Source organism: Bos taurus, chromosome 12 (genome assembly GCF_002263795.3).
Source record: "Bos taurus isolate L1 Dominette 01449 registration number 42190680 breed Hereford chromosome 12, ARS-UCD2.0, whole genome shotgun sequence".
NCBI classification, from domain to species: Eukaryota; Metazoa; Chordata; class Mammalia; order Artiodactyla; family Bovidae; genus Bos; species Bos taurus.
The window spans coordinates 35492850-35517123 of NC_037339.1; the positions used below are offsets into that span (position 1 = coordinate 35492850).

The 24274-nt window shown below is 41.0% G+C and overlaps 1 protein-coding gene and 1 long non-coding RNA gene across 3 annotated transcripts in view; one reads left to right on the top strand and one right to left on the bottom strand.

Moving 5' to 3' along the window:
- The window catches only part of MICU2 (mitochondrial calcium uptake 2), a 53710-nt gene extending 34188 nt beyond the window's left edge, over positions 1 to 19522 (top strand). For both annotated transcript variants that reach the window (XM_005213774.4, NM_001083416.1), the window contains 8 exons: positions 2263 to 2310; positions 3418 to 3500; positions 9144 to 9209; positions 10583 to 10680; positions 14018 to 14189; positions 16740 to 16848; positions 17288 to 17445; positions 18912 to 19522. In XM_005213774.4, coding sequence (XP_005213831.1) covers positions 2263 to 2310; positions 3418 to 3500; positions 9144 to 9209; positions 10583 to 10680; positions 14018 to 14189; positions 16740 to 16848; positions 17288 to 17445; positions 18912 to 19013 — 836 coding nt within the window. In that variant the 3' untranslated portion in view covers positions 19014 to 19522. The remainder of the gene's footprint in view (positions 1 to 2262; positions 2311 to 3417; positions 3501 to 9143; positions 9210 to 10582; positions 10681 to 14017; positions 14190 to 16739; positions 16849 to 17287; positions 17446 to 18911) is intronic.
- LOC107132993 (uncharacterized) lies at positions 3725 to 9148 on the bottom strand. Its single transcript, XR_009496719.1, has 2 exons — positions 5999 to 9148; positions 3725 to 4174 (listed from the first exon to the last, which is right to left on the bottom strand). It is a non-coding gene; the product is annotated as an uncharacterized lncRNA (long non-coding RNA).
- Positions 19523 to 24274: the final 4752 nt, after the last annotated feature.

A 24274-nucleotide genomic window follows, 5' to 3' on the forward strand; every position in this document is an offset into this window, starting at 1 on the left:
ATATTGTAAGATACAAATATGTTCCTATGATTCACGTAGTAATTTCTCTTCGGGGAACAGAGTTCTCAAAATTGCTTTCAGTAGCAGGTCATATTTTTCAATGATTCCACATTTAAAATGTTTGTAGAAAGGCATGGTAACTAATAGAACTTAATCACCTTTTGAGACTAGTGGCCCTTAAAGATTCTTTAATAAATTTTTTAATGTAAATTATTTAAAATTTCTATTTGACATGCAGTTTTGAAACATTGCCATTTAACAGCATTTATTTTACCATTCAGTATAACAAACATATATTAAACTGTTTCTCCTATAAATATTCAGAAGTGTCAGTTTTCCTTAAAAGCATTTTCAGAGGCAGCTGCCTAGAATGCTGTTGGAGAGCTGTGTTGTCTATAATCTGTCTTGAGAGTGTAGGCTGCTATTTTTACACTGTCTCAACTGTGTTTATTCAAGCATTTTATTTAAGTCAGTATTTCAAAGAAAGACTCTGGAAGTTTCTTTTTCAAAAAGCCCCCTCCCCAACAAACACAGGACACATACCTGTGTCTCAAGAAAAGAAAGCTGAGGTTCCCCTTTGGCACCAAGCCCAGCTCACTCCATCAGTCTGGTCTTTTTTTCACATTGCTGTATTCCTTTGAAAATCAAAAAAAAAAAACTGTTCACTTTTTTTGAGGCTGCCAAGGGATGGAATACTTTGATCCTTCAACTAAGATTAGAGCATTTCTCTCAGGTATGAGATATGACAAAACACACTTAATTTATTCTCCATTCATGTAAACACTGAATGTTTTTAGGAAAAAATACCTGGAGACTTACTGTGGGCTTTTTTATTAAAGGGAAGTACACCTGCTTCAGAATAAAAACGTCAGAAAAGTTGGTGATGTAAAAACCTGTAAGTCATTAAGAGCATTTAAAATACATACCTGAAGTTGACTATGAGCTGAAGCGGTGGACCACCTGAGTGGTCAGACCCTCAGCCACCTTGCTCTGCACGGCTCTAGCCCTGCGTCAGCTGTGCTTTCTGGAGCCCTCGGGGACAGTCCCCCTTCACAGCAGGATGTGCCGGACTGTCACCCTCTCCCCACTCCCTTCCTCATCTCCAAGCCACCAGGCCGCCGCTGCACCTCCTGGGGACTCTTCGGCAGGCACACGCTTGCAGACAAGCCCTCGCTTCTCCCGGCTCACTTAGCTGCATCTCCCCTGTGCACACGCCTCCGCTTCCCCCATCCTGGCATGCAGGTCTACCCGTCTCAAAGGCCACCATTAGAACTACTTCCTCTGTGACTCTCCCATCATCTCAACTCTGGAAATGACTTCACCTTTTGTTTAAACCCTGTATAACTCTTACTGTCTGCGTCTCTTGGTGGCTTTTAGTATTTCCTGTAAACATTTGCCTTCTGGCCTCCTGGTGAAAGTTCACAGCACTGTATAGAATTCTGCCAAAGAATTTCTGCCAAACTTGAATCTCAGCTCAGCTCTGGATCTGAATACCAGTTTGTCGAGAATACAGACGTTAGAGGAACATGTGAAATGACACCAAAAAGTTGCAGTTCACAGTCTTCTAGACACTTAAACTTTACACGACAAAGGACCAGGCTTCTTTAACAGTTAAGCTGAAACTGAAGGGGAAAAATGGTGAGGGAGAACCTATAGATGAAAATGAAGTTATGGCTATAGAGATGAGTTTCTTCACTTTAAAAAATAGTTTGACTTCTGGTGTATTGAAATCTGGCATTCTCCTAAATTTGTGAATTTGCTTCCCTTGAAATGCTGTTAATAGTAAAAGTAGAAATTACACAAAGTGACATGCAGACGAAACCTCCAGTGGACACATTTACCTGTTGGCCAGCGACCATTCCCCTCCTTCCTAGTAACAGTGACCTAATAAACCTCGGTGGCTCAGAGGTTAAAGCGTCTGCCCGCAATGAGGGAGACCTGGGTTCGATCCCTGGGTTGGGAAGATCCCCTGGAGAAGGAAATGGCAACCCACTCCAGTATTCTTGCCTGGAGAATCCCATGGAGGGAAGAGCCTTGTGGGCTACAGTCCTCGGGGTTGTAAAGAGTTGGACATGACTAAGCGATTTCACTTCACTTCACTATATTTAACCCTCAAGAAAACTTTCCACTGTAGGAAAGAGAGGTAGTTTAAAGTAAAAATGTGTGTGTTTTGATCAGGTGGAGGCTCCAAGAGGCATGTGTTTGGTTACTTCTAAACCGTCTAAAGTTGATTATCTGATGTTGGTGTTTTCTCCCTTTCAGGGCTGATCTCCTACACTGAGTATCTCTTCCTGCTCACGATTCTCACCAGTAAGTGCCCCACAGTTTTGCTTATCGATCATGTGAATCCTCTCTCCCCGTGTGGGAGGTTTGGATTCACCTTTCTATTGTTAAGGATGTCGCTGGTGCTGCAGTTTCTGTGCCTGCAAGGTGGCACTGCTGTGAGGTTACCACCCACTGCTGTCTCAGAGTCAGATGCAGCCTTCTTGTAGGAATATGGAACATGCCTCCTCTGACATTCTGCAGAATCCCTGACCAGTAACTCTCCTGTAACTGCCAAGGTCATGAAAATCAAGGAAAGATTAGGAAACTTTCTGAGCTCAGAGGAGATAAGGGGACATAGCAGCTAAATGCAACAGGCTTTCTTGGGTTTGATCCTAGAATAGAAAAAACATGAAGTCCAAATAAAGTCTGTAGTTTAGTTTAAAAATGCTACACCAGTGTGAATTTCTTAGTTTTCATGAATATCCTGTGGTTACATAAGATGCTAACTTTAGAGGAAGCTGGGTGAAGGGCCCCTGAGAGCTCCCTGGACCAGTTTTGCAGTATTTCTGTGAGTCTAAAGTTATTTCAAAATAGTTCTTGCAAAACCCTCCTCTGAGAAAGGGAAATAAAGAGTAGTAATCAAGATGTGGGTTCGATCCTGGCTTAGGAAGATCCCCTGGAGGAGGAAATGGCAGCCCACTCCGGTGCACTTGCCTTTAGAATCCCACGGACAGAGGAGCCTGGCGGGCTACAGTCCACAGGGTTGCAAACAGTCAAACAAGACTGAGCACATGGCACAAATGTCAATCAGTGTGAAAATAGCCCAGGTATATTAGAACATAGGAAAGCCTCTAGCAGAGCTGAAGAAATAAATGAAGTTCTCAGTTGGATTTTGCTTTTGAAGGGCAGAACACTTAACAGCAGAATAGCACACCATGGACACGTACCAGCCTTTGAGAATTGTCATCCATCCTGAGAAGGGATTGTTGTTTACTTTAGGTGCTTACTTGTGTTGTTTCTGGTGGCTTATTTCAAGTTAGAGGACCTGTAGATCTTCAGATACTTGGATTCCACCAACATGTATGTAATGACATGCTCACTTTAGCAGCACATACACCAGCGTTTATGTGATGATTCATTTTTCATTTTCAGAACCCCATTCTGGGTTTCATGTTGCATTTAAAATGCTGGATGCAGATGGTGACGAGATGGTTGAGAAAAAGGAATTTTTTAAGGTAAGTAGGTTCTAGTTATTTTTGGTTTATCATAAAACACCTGAAGGCTTGTGTGGTAATTCTACATTTCTATTAAGATGAAAATTATATCCACTGCCAATATATGAAGTGTCAAAAACTTCTATATACATTCAAAAATACTAAAATTGCTATAATACAGCCTTGAGGAAACAGTTACAGAACAGGAGTAGGATTCTGGAAGGGGAAATGAGCTGAAGCGCCTGCATTTTGTAGCATTTTATTTTTATGATTTCAGCAAATGATAATACAACAGAAAGGGCTTCATAGATAAGTAAAAAATTGTTGTTACATCCCACCAAAAAAACAGAATAAGAAAAATAAAACCTTAAACCTTCATGAAGAATATGAGGGAAAATGAAAAAGCCACAATAGGTATAAATTGGTGCGAATTTTCTAGGGATCTGTGCAGGCTCGTAATTGAAAAGCTGAAAATATGCTTAAATTATGTTTCTCAATACATAACTCTGTAACATGGCCGCAGTAAATCTCACTCCACTCCAAGGAAGTTGGCAGTAACGTTCAGAAGTGCGTCAGTGCATGTAAACAGTAGGGAGAATGCTAGGCAGAGCTCGGTGTTCTTCATCTAGAGGAGCACTTTATGGAGAAAACACCTCAGCTCTTTCATCTGTGCTTTTCTTCCAGTCTCCAGTGTACTGGGAAGAGAGAGAACAAAGCTTGTTGAAATTATATATAAAAGTGGGAGTCTGTACTTAACTTACATTCAGTTAAGTAGCCAGTAGCACATGGGACTGTTAAACCCTTGAAATAATAACTGTGACTAAGAAACCTGAGTTTCTAAGTTTTAGTTCATCTAAAACTTACATTGAAAAACTGACATTCACTTCAGGTATTGGCAGATTCTCAAGTATGTTTGAAACAGCTTGAGTATGTGAATCTACTTTTTAATTTTTACCTTTATTTACTTTTTATTTGCTTTTATATGAAACCTAAATGCAGATCAAGTACAGGTACACCCTGGAGAAATTGTGGGTTTTGGAGAAATTGGATTGTGGGCCAGACCATCTCAGTAAAATAAAGCAAGTCACACAAATGTTTCAGTTTTTTAGGGAAGGTGGAAATTATACTGTGGTCTATTAAGTGTGGAATAGCATTATATCTCAAAAAAAAATGCACATGCCTTAATTTAAACATTTTATTGCTAATAAATGCTAACATCTGACAATGTTGCCACAAATCTTCAATTTGTAAAGAAACACAAAATCAACAAAGCACACTAAAACAAGGTGTGCCTGTCTTTCCTATGCATATATTACCTGAATGTCTTGTGTAAAATACACACTGGATTTTGAAGAAAAAAGAAAGGAATGTAAAGTACCTTGATTTTTATATGGAATACATGGTAAAGTCATAATTCTGAGATATTAATTTCACCTGTTTTTCTTTGTATTTTTGCTGCACTTTAATGAAAATGAAACTAAAAACTGCAGATGATAAATTATCTTTTATATACAAGAATAATAACAATTTCAATCACTGGAAGAAAAGGTTCTAAAATGGATGTAGATAAGTAAAATTTGCACCAATTTATACCTATTGTGGTTTTTTCATTTTCCCTTATATTCTTCATGAAGGCTTAAGGTTTTATTTTTCTTTATTTTGGTGGGATGTAACAACAATTTTTTACTTACCTACTTATCTTTGGTTCTAAAATGGATGTTACTTACTTAAGTATCTGTTATGTTGGTATCTTTATTTTTTCAAATGATTCCCCAGGTTAATAGACTTTTTAAAGTAACTGAGCAGCTACTGACACTGGCTGCACGTGCGACTGAAACACGGAGCTGTTCACCTCGGCTTCACTCCCTGCCCACTCACACGTTCATGGCGTTCACTTTATTCACCTACTGTACACCCTCTCCCACATGGTTTCTAAAGACGTTAAATGTTTGTAAACCTAATTTTTACAGGATCCCAACTGATTTATCAGTGCATTTCCTGCTTAAGAGCTTTCTGGCTATATCCTTTGTTTCTAATCTTTGAGAGTTTCTTATACATAAAATCAGTTATTTTAGTAAATTTGCAAAGCCTGTGGATGGCTCTTATTACAGGGATTTCCTGAGGGATCCCGTCTGCACCTGTTTGAAGCATCCAGTTGCTTGTATCACCATATCTCATCTTGAGCACACTCACCTTGAAAGCTTTTCAAGTACTTTTTTTTTTAACATAATAGTTGAACACTCTAAATTTACAGAACCACTTTCTGAACACTACATTTTTTTCTTAGATGTTTGGGAAATTCTTAGCATTTCCATGAATTAAGAAAACAAGAAAAAGAATTATGTTAGAATACATCACTGATTTTTTTTTTTTTTTTTTCAGTTTATAAAGCTCAACCTTCTAAGCCCGTAAAAGGTTCTTTGTGCTGATCCCAGGAATAAAACACTAAACTTGATAACCCATGGAGCATGATAGTTTGTTGACTTAAACAGTGTAGAGGAGAAAAAAACTATGCTTACATTAATTATTTGAATAATTATTTCATTTCCATGATGATTGTATTAGGAAGCCTAGGTATATAGCATCTTCTGCTTGAAATTTTATTGAAAGAACCAACAACTCTTTCCAGGTCAAAAAAGTAGAGTTTAAAAGGCAGGATTTTGTGTGTTTGTTCCTTCTTCCAACTTATCTGAATGTTTCTCCAGTGAATTTTACTTGTTGCTCTTCCCACCATAAGTGCTAGAAAAGTAATGAAAATTACTTTAATACCCTAAAGATCAATATAACAGATTGACTTGGAACAGCAGATGGAAAGTGATAGATTTCTATGAAGTCTTGTGAAAATATCCCCAAATATAAAATTCTTAGTTTATGACTTCTGTGTGATGTGGTACACCCCTTTCTTATTACCATCCTGATCTCTTGGCTGTGTTGGTTGGTGTATTGTTCACATCTTCATCCCAAGAGTAAGTAAAATAGCCACTTTGTGTATAAGCCAGTATAGCCAGTATCCACTCTGTCAGATAGTAACAAACACCACCACCAATGATCAAAGCCGGTAATAGTAAAGCAATTTATTAGTCTTTTGCCTTGATAGATGGTGCATCTGCTTATTGGGATGAGTGCCAGGATTTTAGTGCAATTTCTTTAAACAATAGGTTGATGACAAGTCTGTTTACTAGTGTGAATTTCTCCTTAGGTGGTCCTCTGACTTCACATTTCTCCCACACTGGTGGGAAGGGCTGTGCTTTTAATGCAGTGAGGTTATCATTTTAGAATGCTACATATTCCTGCTCGAGATATTATTAAATGCAAAGACCTTCAGTAGAATTCACTCTTCTTAATTCTGGAATAGTGTTCTTACTCCAGAACTTAAATTCTCATGATCCATCCTGAAAGCAAAAATCAGTTAAATTGACCTATGTGTTACACTTTTCTTCATTTTCAGCCTGAAATTGAAAATATGGATCAGTATGAAGTTGGTCATTTTGGCTGTATTTTCTTAGACATTCAAAATGTATGTTTGAATGTGTCCTCCTGGCTTTTTTCACCACTAATGTTAAAAAAACGTACTCTTTTTTGGTCTAACAAAGCACCTCTGTTTCTACCAGAAACAGTTCTTCCTCTGCCTAGAGGGCCTTGCCCTACTCCTTTCATAGCTAGTTACTCAGAGCTCCACCCAGATGCCCTGTCCTCACAGAGAACTCTCCAGAAGAAGCCAGTCTTAATAGAAGCCCCTGCCCAGTATCTCCGAGTCCTGTTACCCTACTTCATTTTTCTGGTCACAGCACTTGACACTGTCTGAAATTCTCCTGTTTGTTCGTTCGCTTGTTGGTTACCTCTGGCCCATTAGAACTTAAGCTCAGTGAGAGCAGGGACACTCTCTGTCCATGACCACTGTGTTCCAGCACTTAGAACAGTCGTTTGAGCAGTACCTAGTCCTCTGCGGTCATGACCCACATCAAGAACAAATCCAATGACTCTCTCCTCTTGACTTTAAGATACTTCAGAGCTACAGTGACACCGACACTATGACATTGCCCAAAGGAAGGACAGTTTGACAGTGGAGCGTAGAGTCCACACTTATATGATCACTTGATTTTCAGTAAAGACACCAGATCAGTTAATGGGAAAAGCAAAGTCTTTTCAACAGATGACAGAAGAACAAATGGATAGGATATATACGTGGAAAACATTAGCCACAACCCCTCCCTCACACCATACACAAAAATATATTTGAGATACACATGTAAACTGAAACCAGAAGCTTCTGGGAAAGCTCATAAGAGAGTATCTTCAGGATGGATAGGGCAAGGGGTGGGTGGGGCAGGGAGTGGGTAGGAGAAGTGCAGCTGGACCAGGAATGGCTGGATGCAGCTAACTGTGGAGGCTGCGTAATGCATGTATGTTGGGTTGTTACAGGAGTCTCTGCTGTGTCTGAAATTCTCCATGAAAAAGTGAAAGTTGTTCTGTTGTGTCTGACTCTTTGTGACCCCATAGACTATACAGTCCATGGGATTCTCCAGGCCAGAATACTGGAGTGGGTAGCCTATCCCTTCTCCAAGGGATCTTCCCAACCCAGAAATCGAACTGGGGTCTCCTGCCTTGTAGATGGATTCTTTACCAACTGAGCTATCAGGAAAGCCATAATAAAAACCTTAGGAGGTGTGGGAAACAAAGCAAGAAATGTTTGGGTATTGAACTTGGCAGTATGTTAGTTGTCAATTTAAAAATAAAGGATAAAACAAAAGTTTTTCAGCTTTATTCCCTGAAATAAGTGGGGTTGGGGGGGAATAAAGGGGAGAATAATAATAAATAAGGGGAGAATGTTGAAAAGTTTGAGGGCTTTAGAGAACTAGAGATACACCATATGCCTAAAACAAATCTCATAGAAGCAGCTGCATTTGAAATAATTTGTAATTTAGTGGCAGTATTTTTCAATACTAACAAAGAAATAGCCTAGGAAAAAATGGGCAAAGGTTTGTCACCTAATGGAATTGGATCCATAGTATGAGATTTTGTCTACATTTAATTTAAAAAAAAAAAATTTTTTTTTTTTAAATTTGCTTTCCATGTGAGGATTGGTACAAATGATTCTGAAAGGTAGGTAGGTTTTTTTAAAATGTATTCGGTATGAAGGTACTATTGATAGTTTCATAATTAGTAGAAAGATGTAGGCCTTTAAATTGTTTTAATGCTTTATAAATGCATTAAGAGACAATGGAAGAACATTTATAGGATATGAATAGCTGGGTACTTAAAATGTGTCCATGAGGCATCAGAGATAGAAAAAGAAGAGAGGAGATAGAGAAAAGATAGAGGAGATAGGAAGAGAAGAGAATAAAAATTCTCATGGAGATGAGGATAATCATGATGTTTTTATACCTTAATGTGACGCTTTTAGACTGTATTAAGTGAGCCAGCTTTCTTAGGAGAAAAGATGACCCAAATTGGAATAAATGTAATAATACTTGCATATCCATTTTCATTTTTGATTCTTGTGTGATCTAAGGGGAAAAAACTATTAGTCATAAGGCAAAAATAATTTATTATTTAACAAATAACTAGTATACATTTTATAATAGAAACTTAGCATTTGTCTTTTAGGTTGCTTTTAAAAATCCAGTAGACCTGCACCTGAATTCTTGTTTGCCCTCTTCCTAGCTGCAGAAGATCATAAGTAAACAGGATGACTTGAAGACAGCAATAACGGATGAAACGGAATGCCAGGTATTTGCAAATAAATTGAGTATTTCCAAGCAGATGTTGTTAAGAGTAGCTTCTCCATCCCATTTTTTCAAATAAGTATTCCCAGATAGTTGTGAAAATTACCAGTAACTTAATTTTTCTATTTTAAATAGATTTGCCATATTCACATGATCCAGAGCTCAGAAGATTCACCCAGACTATGTGTACAGGGCAGAACCCTCCTCCAGTGACCCTGGTCTATGTCCCCGCTTCAGGCTCTTCTCAGCACCTGCTGCCACTTCCCCTGGGCCAACCCTGGGAGCCAAGGGCACCTAGCGGCCTGCATCGTGTGGTCTCTGCCATGGGGACAGCGCACCCTGGGCTGGAAGACAGGTCCAGCGCTTGCCTGGCTGACTGACTCTCTGCCTGGCGGAGCATTGGTGAACTTGTCCTTGTGCCCACCCTGTCTGAACCCAGTTACCTTTCTGGCTCTGAGCTGCAGGTGTAGGGTTGTGACCCCTGTCCTGCAGTGCTCGCTAGAGGACACAGTGAACTTGCTCTCCTGGGTTCCCATTTAAGGCCCTGGACCACAGCCCCGTCCACCCTCCAAGCACATTTTTCTCTCTGGGTCCCGACTATCCCTCAGCTGAATGGTGCCCGAATATGTGAAGTCGCGGGAGCCGGCCCATCCTCTGCCCCAGCCCCCATGCCAGCTGCCTGCCCCTCTACAGCCCAGGTTCTCATGAGTTCTCCCACTCCCACACAATAGTCACCTGCCTGCCACTGATTCTGGGCGGTGGGGACAGGATTGGGGAACACCTGTATCCAGCCTGTCTTTCTCTAGCTGTTCTTTTTCAGATGATTTGGTTTACATGTGTACCCCCTTTGTTGTTTAGTTGCTGCTGATCATCTTTTTAGCTGTTCTGATTTTGTTTGTTTGTTTGATTGATATTGTGAAGGAGGAAGTCTCTGAACCTGCTTCTCACTGTCTTGAATGGACTCCTCACCTGGGGACCTTGTAATTAGGAAAAGCTAGTGTTTTTCAGATTTCTAGCATCCTGCAAAAGGTTCCAGACTTCCCTGCTTTAATTCTCTCAGTCCTGCTTCATTAGAAAGTGCCCAGGGGGCACGTTTTGAAATAACTAATCTTCTGCTGTAAGCTCTCTTGTTGGCCTGATCCAGAGTTTGTTCTCTGCAGAGATCTCCTGAGTCCTCTCAGTGTTTAGCCATGGGTGTTCTCCTCCTCTTGAGCACAGGTGTAGAGTGATGGACAGAAGGGTTGCATCTATTTTATGCACTTTGTTGTTGTTACAGAAATCTTTTGTAGGTATTGTCCTAGAAATTGTCCAGGCTCCAGGATCCATTTCTGTTCTTGGTTATAATTTACTTCAAATTATTCTATCATTTTTTTATAGGAACAAACGGTACAAGAACCTGAAATTAACACAACACTTCAGATACGTTTCTTTGGAAAAAGAGGAGAAAGAAAACTTCATTATAAAGAATTTCGAAGGTAAATGCAAATATTTAGGGGAATTTTATAGCTAAGAAGTAAAGAAACAACTGAATACATGTATTTATGTCCCAGAACTGCATACCATAAGACCAGATACTATGTATGGGTCTCTATAGTATCTCTGAGAGCAGAACCTATGAAGTGTAAACTAAAGTTACTATGTTCAAAATACATCAGTTAACCAGATAGAAATGGTTTGTGCAGGGAGAGACCAAGGGACAGAGAACAGCAAGGAAGGACACAGAGGCGTGAGAACATGTGCTTTGTGCAGGAATCAGAGAGGCTGGGTCTGGTAGAAATAAAAGGGAAGGATGGAGGTGAGGGCGGAGGCCCTGTGTCCTGAGGCTTGAGTTACACCCATGAGGGAGGCCCTGAAGGGGGCTGTGGAAGGTGCTGGTCAGATGGGCTTACTCTGGCAGGACAGGGGTAACAGCAAAGGAGGGATCCTGTGAGAGACAAGACACAGTTAGGAGATAAAATCATTGGGCTTGGTGATTGTTTAAAGGGAATAATTTCACTTAGAATTCTTTAAACTTTTTTTTTTTTGCAGGAGAAAAATATTTTATTTCTCTTTTTTTCTGTTTTATAACAGCAAAAGATGACATGGCATCATTAAGCTAGACTAGGCAAACAAGAAACCAACAAAACTCCTTCAAATTGAGGAGTAAATGAAAATAATCATAGCTAATACATATAAACGTGTATTATATCTAATACAAACGTATGTAGTATGTAAATTCCTGAGCCACAGAGAAATCACATTATTTTTTACTTTTTTTTTTTTTAATAAATCTGAAGTATTTAATAAACTTTCTTTTTTTTTTTGAGAACCAGGAAATGTGGTTTTATTTTTTTATTTTGTTTTAATTTAAATTTATTTATTTTCTTTAAACTTTTTGAATTAGAGTTTCTGTAAGTAGTGGGCCCTGTGAAATGTGTTATACCATTATGCAGTTTTTAAAAAAGATGCAGTAAACAGAGAATGCTTTAAATGCACTTTTACAGGAACTTGTCTGTTAGATGGAGTAGGGTACCCTAAAGTTAAAATTATGGGTGTACTGAGTTAGAATTCAATAATCTTTAAAATTTAAGCCTTTAAAATTTTTCATAAGTTGTAAAGTAACAGAAAATAGCTCCCATATATTGTATGTTTTATATATATGCATGTATAATATATTATAAACACATAATTTTTTAACTGCCCAAATTAATCCTAGAAATTCCACAAGAAGCTCTTCATGTGAGTGTGGAGATTTTAGTTTGGTTTCTATAGGACTGTGATGTTTCTATAGAACATCTTCCTTAGAAAGATGTTGCCTTTTCTGCCCTTTGTCTCAGCCTCCTCCTTACAGCCTATCTGATAAAGGATCAGATCAGATCAGATCAGTCGCTTACTCGTGTCCGACTCTTTGCGACCCCATGAATCACAGCATGCCAGGCCTCCCTGTCCATCACCAACTCCCGGAGCCCACCCAGACTCACGTCCATCGAGTCAATGATGCCATCCAGCCATCTCATCCTCTGTCGTCCCCTTCTCCTCTTGCCCCCAATCCCTCCCAGCATCAGAGTCTTTTCCAATGAATCAACTCTTGGCATGAGGTGGCCAAAGTACTGGAGTTTCAGCTTTAGCATCATTCCTTCCAAAGAAATCCCAGGGCTGATCTCCTTCAGAATGGACTGGTTGGCTCTCCTTGCAGTCCAAGGGACTCTCAAGAGTCTTCTCCAACACCACAGATCAAAAGCATCAATTCTTCAGCACTCAGCCTTCTTCACAGTCCAATTCTCACATCCATACATGACCACAGGAAAAACCATAGCCTTGACTAGACAGACCTTTCTTGGCAAAGTAATGTCTGTGCTTTTGAATATGCTATCTAGGTTGGTCATAACTTTCCTTCCAAGGAGTAAGCATCTTTTAATTTCATGGCTGCAGTCACCAACTGCAGTCAGTGATTTTGGAGCCCAGAAAAATAAAGTCTGACACTGTTTCCACTGTTTCCCCATCTATTTCCCATGAAGTGATGGGACCGGATGCCATGATCTTCATTTTCTGAATGTTGAGCTTTAAGCCAACTTTTTCACTCTCCACTTTCACCTTCATCAAGAGGCTTTTTGGTTTCTCTTCACTTTCTGCCATAAGGGTGGTGTCATCTGCATATCTGAGGTTATTGATATTTCTCCCGGCAATCTTGATTCCAGCTTGTGTTTCTTCCAGTCCGACGTTTCTCATGATGTACTCTGCATATAAGTTAAATAAACAGGGTGACAATATACAGCCTTGACGTACTCCTTTTCCTATTTGGAACCAGTCTCTTGTTCCATGTCCAGTTCTAACTGTGGCTTCCTGACCTGCATACAGATTTCTCAAGAGGCAGATCAGGTGGTCTGGTATTCCCATCTCTTTCAGAATTTTCCACAGTTTCTTGTGATCCACACAGTCAAAGGCTTTGGCATAGTCAAGAAAGCAGAAATAGATGCTTTTCTGGAACTCTCTTGCTTTTTCCATGATCCAGCGGATGTTGGCAATTTGATCTCTGGTTCCTCTGCCTTTTCTAAAACCAGCTTAAACATCAGGAAGTTCACGGTTCACATATTGCTGAAGCCTGGCTTGGAGAATTTTGAGCATTACTTTACTAGCATGTGAGATGAGTGCAACTGTGCGGTAGTTTGCGCATTCTTTGGCATTGCCTTTCTTTGGGATTGGAATGAAAACTGACCTTTTCCAGTCCTGTGGTCACTGCTGAGTTTTCCAAATGTGCTGGCATATTGAGTGCAGCACTTTCACCGCATCGTCTTTCAGGATTTGGAATAGCTCAACTGGAATTCCATCGCCTCCACTAGCTTTGTTCGTAGTGATGCTTTCTAAGGCCCACTTGACTGAAGATTCCAAGATGTCTGGCTCTAGGTCAGTGATCACACCATCGTGATTATTTGGGTCGTGAAGATCTTTTTTGTAGATCTTCATGAAGATGAAGGATACTATTTCATAAAGACATAGAGCTTGTGTGTCTCCAGGAAAGACAAGGAAGGTGATACCAAGAGACACTGTTGTGGTACCTAATTATGGTATTAGTGTAGATATTAGTATTCTCATTTAAAGAAACAGTATTGTATTTTGAAAAAGTATCTGTGATTTAGACAAACCTGGGTTCCAACACTGAATCTGACAGTTTGCTAAGTGTGATCTGGTGGACAAATGGTTGGAGACCTGCAGTATATTGAAACTCGTGGGATACTGCTCAGGGTGCCCATGCTCCTGAGTGGGCACACGCTTAGTTACAGCACTAAGGTGAAGCCACAAGTCCTGACGTCCATCTCGTATTCCAACATTTAGGTTTATGGAAAACTTACAGGCGGAAGTCCAAGAAATGGAGTTCCTTCAGTTCTCAAAAGGTTTGAGTTTCATGAGAAAAGAAGACTTTGCAGAGTGGCTCCTTTTTTTCACTGACACTGAAAATAAAGATGTTTATTGGAAAAATGTGAGAGAGAAGCTGTCAGCAGGAGAGGTTGGTGTGCCTTTTTATAATGCTTCTGATGAAGATGAAATGATAAGTTAGACATTGATAGAATTCAGTAAAGTAGCTTCCAAATTAATCAAGACTGAGCAACTCTCTGTTATGTAATTATATGATGCATGAAATGATGATTGCCAAACTGCTAGTAATGATTAATGAACAGTGGTAAGATTTCAAGTGATTTTTTTTTAATATTTATTTTTATTTATTTATTTGGCTGTGCCAGGTCTTAGTTGCCACACGTGGAATCTTTAGTTGCGGCATGTGGAACTTAGTTCCCAGACCAGGGATCAATCCCAGGCCCAGAACATGGAATCTTAGCTACGGGATTATCAGGGGACCCTCAAGTGATTTTTTTTTTTAACTTTATTGTGCCAAAAAAATTTTTTTTGACATGGGGATGTGTTTTTATATAATTTTTTTAAAGCTATCTCTGTGATGAGGGAAAATATAATGAAATACAATGAAGGTTTCATTTATAATTACAATAGAGATACATAACAATTAGAAATATATTTAATAAGAAATATATAGAAAAACCTTTAAACCTTGGTTAGAAGAAATAACTCATCTAACAGTAGAGACATCCCCTGCTTTTGAACAGAACCTCTTAGTATTACAAACATGGCAGTTGTCCCTTGAATAACCCCTAAGTATAGTGTCATGTCAGTCTGCACGGCCTTGGTTTGCTGCACCAAAACATCAGCCCTGGACACCCCATGGCTGACACAGAACAGCAACCTTCTCAGTCATGCTGCTCGTCCGTGGTGGGCCGGGGGTAGAACTGCCCACATCTTTGCTTGGGGACCAGACTCTCCAAGGCTCTGCCCCCAAGGAGCACCACCATCTGCCAGAAACCATCCAGAAAAGAAAGGAGTGAACCACGTTCCAGCAAACAAATGTTTAGGCCTGGAGATGTCACACTGAGCTACTGCTCGACTGATGGCCTGAAGGCCCTAGCTAACTGAAGGGAGGCAGAGCTGTGTGGTCCTGAGTGCACAGGGCTCAGGGGTGTACCAGGTACCATGACCACCAACTGACATCCATAAAACAGTCTCGAATTCTTGGGAGGGAGCCAGACAAGCCACAAGTCTGTGTGACACTGCTGAGGGGGCTAAAGGACAGGGAAACCTCTGCACCTTCCCTATAATTTTGCTGTGAACCCAAAACTGCTCTAAAAAAAAATTAAGTCTTTTTAAAAAGAAAGCTGAGATATTAAAATACAGCACCAAACATCAGAACTAAAACAGTGTGACTGACAATGAATTTGACAAATAAGTTGAACAGAAAATAAAGTCAGAGATAGATACAAATACAGAAATTTAGTATGTGTAAACTCAGATTATAAATTGGTTGCATAAAAAAACTGAATTAAATGGAACTGGGGTAATTCACTGGGCATCTGAGGGAGAAATGAAGGTGACCTCTGCCTCCCTCATGACTCAGAAATAAACTTGAGGTGGATCAAAGAACTAAAGTTAAAGAGAAAACTGAGTAAGTATGGAAGAAAACTTGGAAACAATCTCTGAGAGTGGGTATAAATACTAAGTAAAACCCAAAAGCCTTATTTTGAAATTGATTAAATTACTGCATAAAATACAGAAATCTGTTGCCTTCCTCACTCCCCCTAAATTATCAAAATCAAAAGGAAAAATTAACAAAATGGAGGAATTAGTGGCATCACAAGTAATAGACCAATTTCTTTAATTTATATGATGAGATCTTTAAAAATCAAGACCCTGGAAGGGTCTGACATTCTACCGTATTTAATGTAGAAAATGGGATCTCAGATACCTGTGTGTTAATTACTAATGGAGATTTTGTCTCTGCAAGTTAGCCTGTGTCACTTTCTGGGTGCCAACAGAAGACCCAAACCTGCCAGGTCAGAGCCAGAAAAGGTTATTGTCTAGTCTGAAGGCTGCCCAGGCACCACGTCTGTCCCCCAGGGCCCATGAGGTGGGTTTGCGCCACAGCTGAGGAGCCCAAATCCTTCATGAAGGATAGTAGGTGCGGTCGCCCCTGCTCTGAAGGAGACAACTGTGTCTGCTCCAGGCTGTTCACTGTGCAGATATCCTGGAAAGACCCTGGAGTAGAATAGTGGCTGGGCCTCTGTCTACGAGATGTGAGAAGCTCAGAAGACCCACTGAGAATTGCCCCCCAGCATCAGGTCACCTGGCAGCCCTTCAGACACCGGAGCAGAGACAGCAGGGACACGAGAAATCCACAAGTGCCCGATGAACATAGATGTGCAGAGGGTTTAATTCACTCAGGACCTTTGAGGGGAGATAGTGGGCCTGTGACACACGCCCCCAGCCTTGCAGTGTTCAGTCTGCACTGGCACATCCAGGGCCCTGCACTTAATCTGAGGGTTCCTCCTAATCTCTAAAATCCACACATTTGTGCTCAGTTGGGTCCATCCCAGACTTTGATAGACTACATTCATAGACTTCATGATAGAAAAGAGGACTCACAGTTATTGTCATAACATTGTTGAATAAGTTTACAAAGTTGTAATAAAAACTCACTTTGTTGTTCTTTTAGAACATTAGTTTGGAAGAGTTCAAGTCATTTTGTCATTTTGCAACCCACTTGGAAGACTTCGCTATTGCCATGCAGATGTTTAGTTTAGCTCATCGTCCTGTCAGACTAGGTAAGTTATGTGAGTCACTTAATTTTTACTGTCTATGAATACTGTCACCCTGTTCTTTAACTGATTGATACCAGTCCAGGGACCACTTACCAGAAGAACAATTGATTGGCCTTTCAGTTAATTCAGTGTGGTTATTCTAGATTTACAACCATTTGCCAAACAATTTATTAACAATTAATTTTGCTTTTGCTTTCTTATTTTTCTCCCTGAGAAGGAGAAGGAAATATTTAAATGTATATTCAAAACACTGATTAGATTAAAATAGCCTGCTGATGTTTCTCAGCCAGATTTATTATTTGAACACATTCATGATGAGTATTTGTGTTGTTTTACTTCCCAAATGATAAATAAATAGAGTTGTTTTTACTTCTCAAATAATAAAAATTTAAACTTAGACTATTTTATGTGGTTGATGAGTTTTTATGTTTTCTCCCTTCAGCGGAGTTCAAGAGAGCAGTCAAAGTAGCAACAGGACAGGAGCTGTCCAACAATATTCTGGACACCGTCTTCAAGATCTTCGATTTAGATGGTGATGAGTGTCTGAGTCATGAAGAGTTTCTTGGGGTGTTAAAAAACAGGATGCATCGAGGTTTATGGGTAACAGATTTTGAGTCTTTAAATGCATGTTTATATGTAGTTAAATGAATGGAACTAAACCGAGAATTTGATTTAATGTATAGTCTTAAATGGAGTTTTCAACATTTTTAAAGAGATTGTAAGCAGTAATTACAACAAAAGTATCTCCTACAGATGGGACCACCATTTTTGTTTTCTTTTTTAAAAAAATCTGAATCAGGAACCACAGTCCAAATTTTAATTTGGATGTTGTAGTTAGATACCAAGACCCAAGCTCTAGCCCTATCATGTATTAACTACCAGATCTTGAAAAGCTACATAATTTTTCTGACCCTCAGATTCCTCATCTGTACAACAAGGAACCAATACAATCTACTGGAGAGAATTATTATGATACTTAATGTAGTGACTGAAACACTTGAAGTAAATGTTCACTATTAACAAGATTCACTCACATTCACATATTAGTCTATAACTGAGGGACAGATCAAACTTAGAATTTTGTTTAGATTTGAATCTGTTAGAAACACTCATGAAAGCAAGTTGAAACATCGGCAAGCTGAAGACAAGGGTCCAGGGGGTAAGTAGGAATTTAGTCCAGAGGAGGCAGGAGTGAGAACAGGAGAGACCGTGGTGAGCTCACATCAACAGTGCTGTTCGTTTACAACTGAGAAGAGAATATTGATCTTCCTGCTACAAACATTATTTATAGAAAATGAACAGATATTATTTCTACTAGTGATTTACAGGCAGCACCTCATAGTTAATAATCATACTTGTAGAAATTAAACCAGCCTTTCCAATTAGCTTGTAACATACCCCACGGCCTCTTTGCCATTTCTCAAAAACATACTGAAGAGAAGAGATTCAAGTCAGTGAGCAGAAAAGGCCATAAATATAATCTGAAACCACCTGCCGCTTCCAGTGGTGGGTTTCCAGCAGTGCTGCGCTCTGTGGGCACAAGGAGCCAAGTATTTTCTAACCTTTGCTTTCTCATTTAACTGAGATAAATAGTAAACACAAAGTACTTGTGTGAGTTATTTCTTCCTAAGGCTTCTCATCAAGTATATGGTGACCTCAGTTTCTTTCTTTTTTAATTTTAGCCAAGGTTAAGTCAAAGTCTAGGTTTATCGTTTTTATTCCACGTAGCTAAGTGAAGTTCACCAAAAAAACAGAAACAGTATAAAGTATGGTGAAAAGAACACATTATGAAATAATTTCATTGTAAAACCAACATATGAAAGTCACCACAGTCTTTGTTCCCTTCTTGGGGAGGAAACTCCATTCTGTGGTTCCCCTGAGGCCACCCTTGCCTCACTTCATGTCTCACCTTTTCCCTTTGGTTTTCACCTGTGCTGCAGGCACTTTCTGTGTCATCACTTCCAGGCCTTTCTGGAGGTGGCTGGGGAACAGGCACCACAAGTACATGGAGACGACAGGGCAGAAGGTTGCAGACACTGACCCCGAGTTTTCATTTTGGTTGACAGGTGCCACAGCATCTTGGCATACAAGAATACTGGAAATGTGTGAAGAAAGAAAGCATTAAAGGAGTGAAAGAAGTCTGGAAACAAGCAGGAAAAGATCTTTAATAGAAAAAAGAGTGTGGGAATTCTGTTGCTCTGAGCAATCAGAATCGGGCATTTCTTAGAATGCTAGATGTTTATCCTTCTAAGTCTTCATTGATTTCGTTTGTAATATAAAGATGCCTTGTATTGCTTTCTGATCCAGTCATTTCTTAGTAAACTTTCATTGCAGAACTTCCTAAAAAGAAAAAAGTATTCTTTAACGAAAAGAGATGTTGGCATCTGTCAGAAGGCCTAGGATTAAAGGCTTTGACTTTGGTAAGATGGACAACCTGGTCATGCAGTGTCTGACCTGACTCGAGGTCAGATCAACCTACGAGCCCCAAAGCTCCTGGAGGTAGATTAAGTGACAGCATTTCAGGTTTCCTACCTGTCCCTTATGTCTCACAGACTTCTTGTATATTTTATTTCAAATGAGCTGTAAATTAGTTGTCTTCAAAGTAATATGTAAATTTCAGTATTCCACCTGGAAACTATGAAGTATTTATAAACATAAAAAAAATTACTGAGGTGCATTTTATGTTGTTGATTGGTTGGTCAGTCACTAAGTCATGTCTGACTCTTTGCGACCCCATGGACTGTAGCCCACCAGGCTCCTCTGTCCATGGGATTCTCCAGGCAGGAATACTGGGGTGGGCTGCTATTTCCTTCTTCAGGGGATCTTCCCAACCCAGGGATCAAGGCTGTGTCTCTTAGGTCTCCTGCATTGGCAGGAGGGTTCTTTACCACTCGCCCCACCTGAGAAGCCGCATTTTGTTTTATATGTGTTGTTTAAAACAATGTTTGTTTTTTTTTTAATGTAAGTACTTTTAAATGTAAATACTCCTAAGCCAAAGGTATTTCCCACTGAATTGTAATGGTTATGTGGATTTTTAAAGAAATTTTCCAGCTCTTCCCTGAGGAGGTACACAGCAAACAGCAAAGTCAGGGTTTGACGTGAAGAGGAGACAGGAGACAAGGCAACCCAGGGTAGACGAGGGGTCAGCTGTGTGTGTAAGGGAAACCTCTCATCCTCAGAAGGTGGAGCAGACCGACACCAGTCCATCCCCCTGCCTACAGAACGTCATCGGTCCAGATGAGCTGCAGGGAGAACTCCCCAGCTTCTTTAAATTAAAAGCACTGCAGCGCGGATGCTCCACAAGATGGCACTCTCACTTTTCCAAAATACTTTATCTTCCTCACGCACCAAGCATGATCTTTAACAGAAAAACCAACAGGAATACTCAGAAAATCACAGAACATTTCAAAAATGACTGACTTGTTGAAGGAGCAAGGTAGGAGGCTCTGTGCGGACATACCTTAGTTAAACATTTAGCAGCTCCTAGGGAAATGGAGAAGGCAATGGCACCCCACTCCAGTACTCTTGCCTGGAAAATCCCATGGGCGGAGGAGTCTGGTAGGCTGCAGTCCATGGGGTTGCTAAGAGTCGGACACGACTGAGCGACTTCAATTTCACTTTTCACTTTCATGCATTGGAGAAGGAAATGGCAACCCACTCCAGTGTTCTTGCCTGAAGAATCCCAAGGATGGCAGTGCCTGGTGGGCTGCCGTGTATGGGGTCACACAGAGACTGACACAACTGAAGCGACTTAGCAGTAGCAGCAGCAGCAGGGAAATGAACACAGGTGCTACCATGGTAACCATTCACTTGCAGTCTGTGGTTGTGTCCAGTGTTGAAGGAAGTTAATTTGCAGAATCTCCAGGTAACATGTAGTTGGGTGGGTTATGTCCTCAGCAGCATCAGGACCAAACCTCGGCCAAGCTTGTGCTGTCCCACACCCTCTCCCAGGCACTGGTCCTCCTGTGGGCGAGCTTTCTTTCCAAGAGGATGAAATGGGAGCAGGTACTTTGCTTATGTTGTTTATGAAGTCCGGATTTACATATATTTAGACATTCAGTCTTGGCAGAAATGGTGTTCATAAATAACTCCTTTATGGTTTATAGAATATCATATAAGCTCTCCCCAATGACAACATTTTTCAATCCAGACAGAATTGAAGGAATTTTCATTGCAGCATCAATCATTTCAAATCATGCAAATCTGGAAGTAGCTTGAACATGCCACACCATGGAAGTGGATAAATCAGTTGTGCTCGATTGCACCATGGAGTTCAACAGCGCTTACCATCATGAATGCACCCGATTAAGTTTGGTGATTTTGCTAGTTGCTAAGCTGTTGTCTCTGTTCCAACTCCCCACCACACACACACTGCACACACACACACACACACACACACACACACACAATTTTGCTAGTTGCTAAGCTGTTATCTCTGTTCCAGTTCCCCACCACACACACACTGCACACACACACACACACACACACAATTTTGCTAGTTGCTATTATCTCTGTTCCAATTCCCCACTACACACACACACACAGGACAGGCCCTGCTCCATTTGCTGCTATCCTGCCAGTGTCCCCAGACCCCAGCCCAGCAGCGTGGCAGCCGTCGGTCCCAATCTTGTGCTGTTCTGGCTGTTGTGAACATTCTCGTGCTCCCAGAACAAACTCCTTGAGTCCTGCAGAGCCAGCACTGCTGGCCAGTGCCCCTCCCTGGGCAGCCCGGGCCTTTCCTTCAAGCTTCTGCACCCTAACACCCTGCCCCTCTTCTCTGTGTGCCCCTGCCTCAGGGAGGGAGCTCTTCCTGCAAGTGCTTGCTCTGTGGGACCTCAGTTCCTGTGGCTGTTCGACTCTAACACCTGCTTATGTGTCTCCTTGTATTATATTTTCTCTGTTGATATATTTAAAGTGGCTCCTGACTGATAAAATGACTGTATGCCAGGAACTATAGACACAGAAGACAAACTTGGATAATATTCACACTATATACACACAGGTAGCTGTAAGTTCATGTATACATACAAGTATGTATTACATATTTTTACATATACTACATTTATACCTGTCCATACACCTATATATATATAATGTCATCTAACCCTCCTACCATGAGAGACAAAAAATTTGAGTCTCAGGGAACTTAGAGAAGTCCCACAGTATTACTCAGCTAACAAGTGAGGAAGCTGGGGCTGTAATCCACAATCACTGACACCACAACCCATCTTTTTCCCACTCTGCCCAAGTCAGTCTATCCTTTCTAGTGTTTGATGGTTCAATCCCTAAGCTGGTTTGCACACGTTTCTTCATGTCATAATATAAATAAGCTTTAACTATTCTAATAACACTAAGACTGTCACTGCTGTACGTAGCAGTCTGTGCTATACCAGAGTTATGAGAAGTTTGAGAAAACGGGAAAACGTGTGCATGCTCAGTCACTCAGCTATGTCTGACTCTTTGTGACCCCAAGGACTATATCCCCCCAGGCTCTGTCCATGGGATTTCCCAGGCAAGAGTACTAGAGAGGGTTGCCATATCTTCCTCCACTGGATCTTCCCCACCCAAGGATAGAACCTTCGTCTCCATGGACACCACTAATTCCAGGTTACTTGTCATTCAAGTATTCAGTCAATATGATTCAGTGCCTCTTTTCTGCCTGCTATGTGCTGGGCTCACTTGAAAGCAAAAGAAACCTAGTCCCGCCTTCAGAAAGTTTATAGTTGAATGCGGGGCTCCTTGCACAAGGCCTTTGTGTCGTCCATCCCTTTGATTACTCCTGTAATCAAGGAGCCTTCATTCAGCTTCCATGCCCTTTCTTGAGTTCTAAGGGGCAGACTCAAGCAGTTGTTCATTAGGGAAGGGAGGGGATGCAGAGATCAGGCAGAAACAGTCAAGAGCAGTCTTGAGGCTAGGTCCTATTTTCCCATGAACAGATACATACAACAGCATCTTTGAGCTATTCTGCAGCTACAGAACCCACTCCAGTGTTCTTGCCTGGAGAATCCCAGGATGGAGGAGGCTGGTGGGCTGTCGTCTATGGGGTCGCACAGAGTCGGACACGACTGAAGCAACTTAGCAGCAGCAGCAGCAGCAGCAGCAGCAGCAGCTACTGAGACCCACTCCAGGTGGGAGAAGTTAACAATTAACCATGGTATGCTGCTCACATAGACCCCAGACCACCTGGACTTGAAGGCTGATCCATCAGAAGACAGTCCACAAGCTGATCATGCCCTCTTAGAAAAACTGCCATAAGACCTCTCACTATCTTCTCCAAGTTGGGACATATGGTTTTGAGGGCAGGAGTCTGCTGTGGCCCTCTTTGCTTGGCAAAGCAATAAAGCCCTTCTTTTCTACTTCATCCAAAACTCTGTCTTGAGATTCCGTTTGGCACTAGTATACAGAGAAGCTGAGCTTTCGGCATCAGCAGACTGGGGAAACTGTCTTTAAATAATCCTACAGAGGAGAGACCCTGAGTGTATTACATGGGGGTTTAACATAGGTTGCATGACCTCCAAGGCAGTCTCAAATGCTGACCCCACACACATACTCTCAAGAGCTTAGCATGTGCCCCTCTCCTGCCTGGAATGGTGTGTCCATTCTGCCTTTGTTTAGCAGAAACTTGTCAGTTCTCACTCCAAGGCAGTCACAGAGCGATCACAGCCATGGAGACTGTATAGCTGTGTAATTTTCCCTAAAAACCTGCTCTTTTCTGGTGGGGAGTCAATCAGTGTTCCCAGTGACAGCAGCCAAAGCCCAGGCTTTCCCAATTTAAATGCAATCAGTAACATGTTCCTGACAGAATGTGGTCCACTGGAGAAGGGAATGGCAAACCAGTATTCTTGCCTTGAGAACCCCATGAACAGTACAAAAAGGCAAAATGATAGGATACTGAAAGAGGAACTCCCCAGGTCAGTAGGTGCCCAATATGCTACTGGAGATCAGCGGAGAAATAACTCCAGAAAGAATGAAGGGATGGAGCCAAAGCAAAAAGAATACCCAGCTGTGGATGTGACTGGTGATAGAAGCAAGGTCCAATGCTGTAAAGAGCAATATTGCATAGGAACGTGGAATGTCAGGTCCATGAAGCAAGGCAAATTGGAAGTAGTCAAACAAGAGATGGCAAGAGTGAATGTCGACATTGTAGGAATCAGCAAACTGAAATGGACTGGAATGGGTGAATTTAACTCAGATGACCATTATATCTACTACTGCAGGCAGGAATCCCTCAGAAGAAATGGAGTAGCCATCAAGGTCAACAAAAGAGTCCGAAATGCAGTACTTGGATGCAGTCTCAAAAATGACAGAATGATCTCTGTTCGTTTCCAAGGCAAACCATTCAATATCACAGTAATCCAAGTCTGTGCCCCAACCAGTAACGCTGAAGAAGCTGAAGTTCAATGGTTCTATGAAGACCTACAAGACCTTT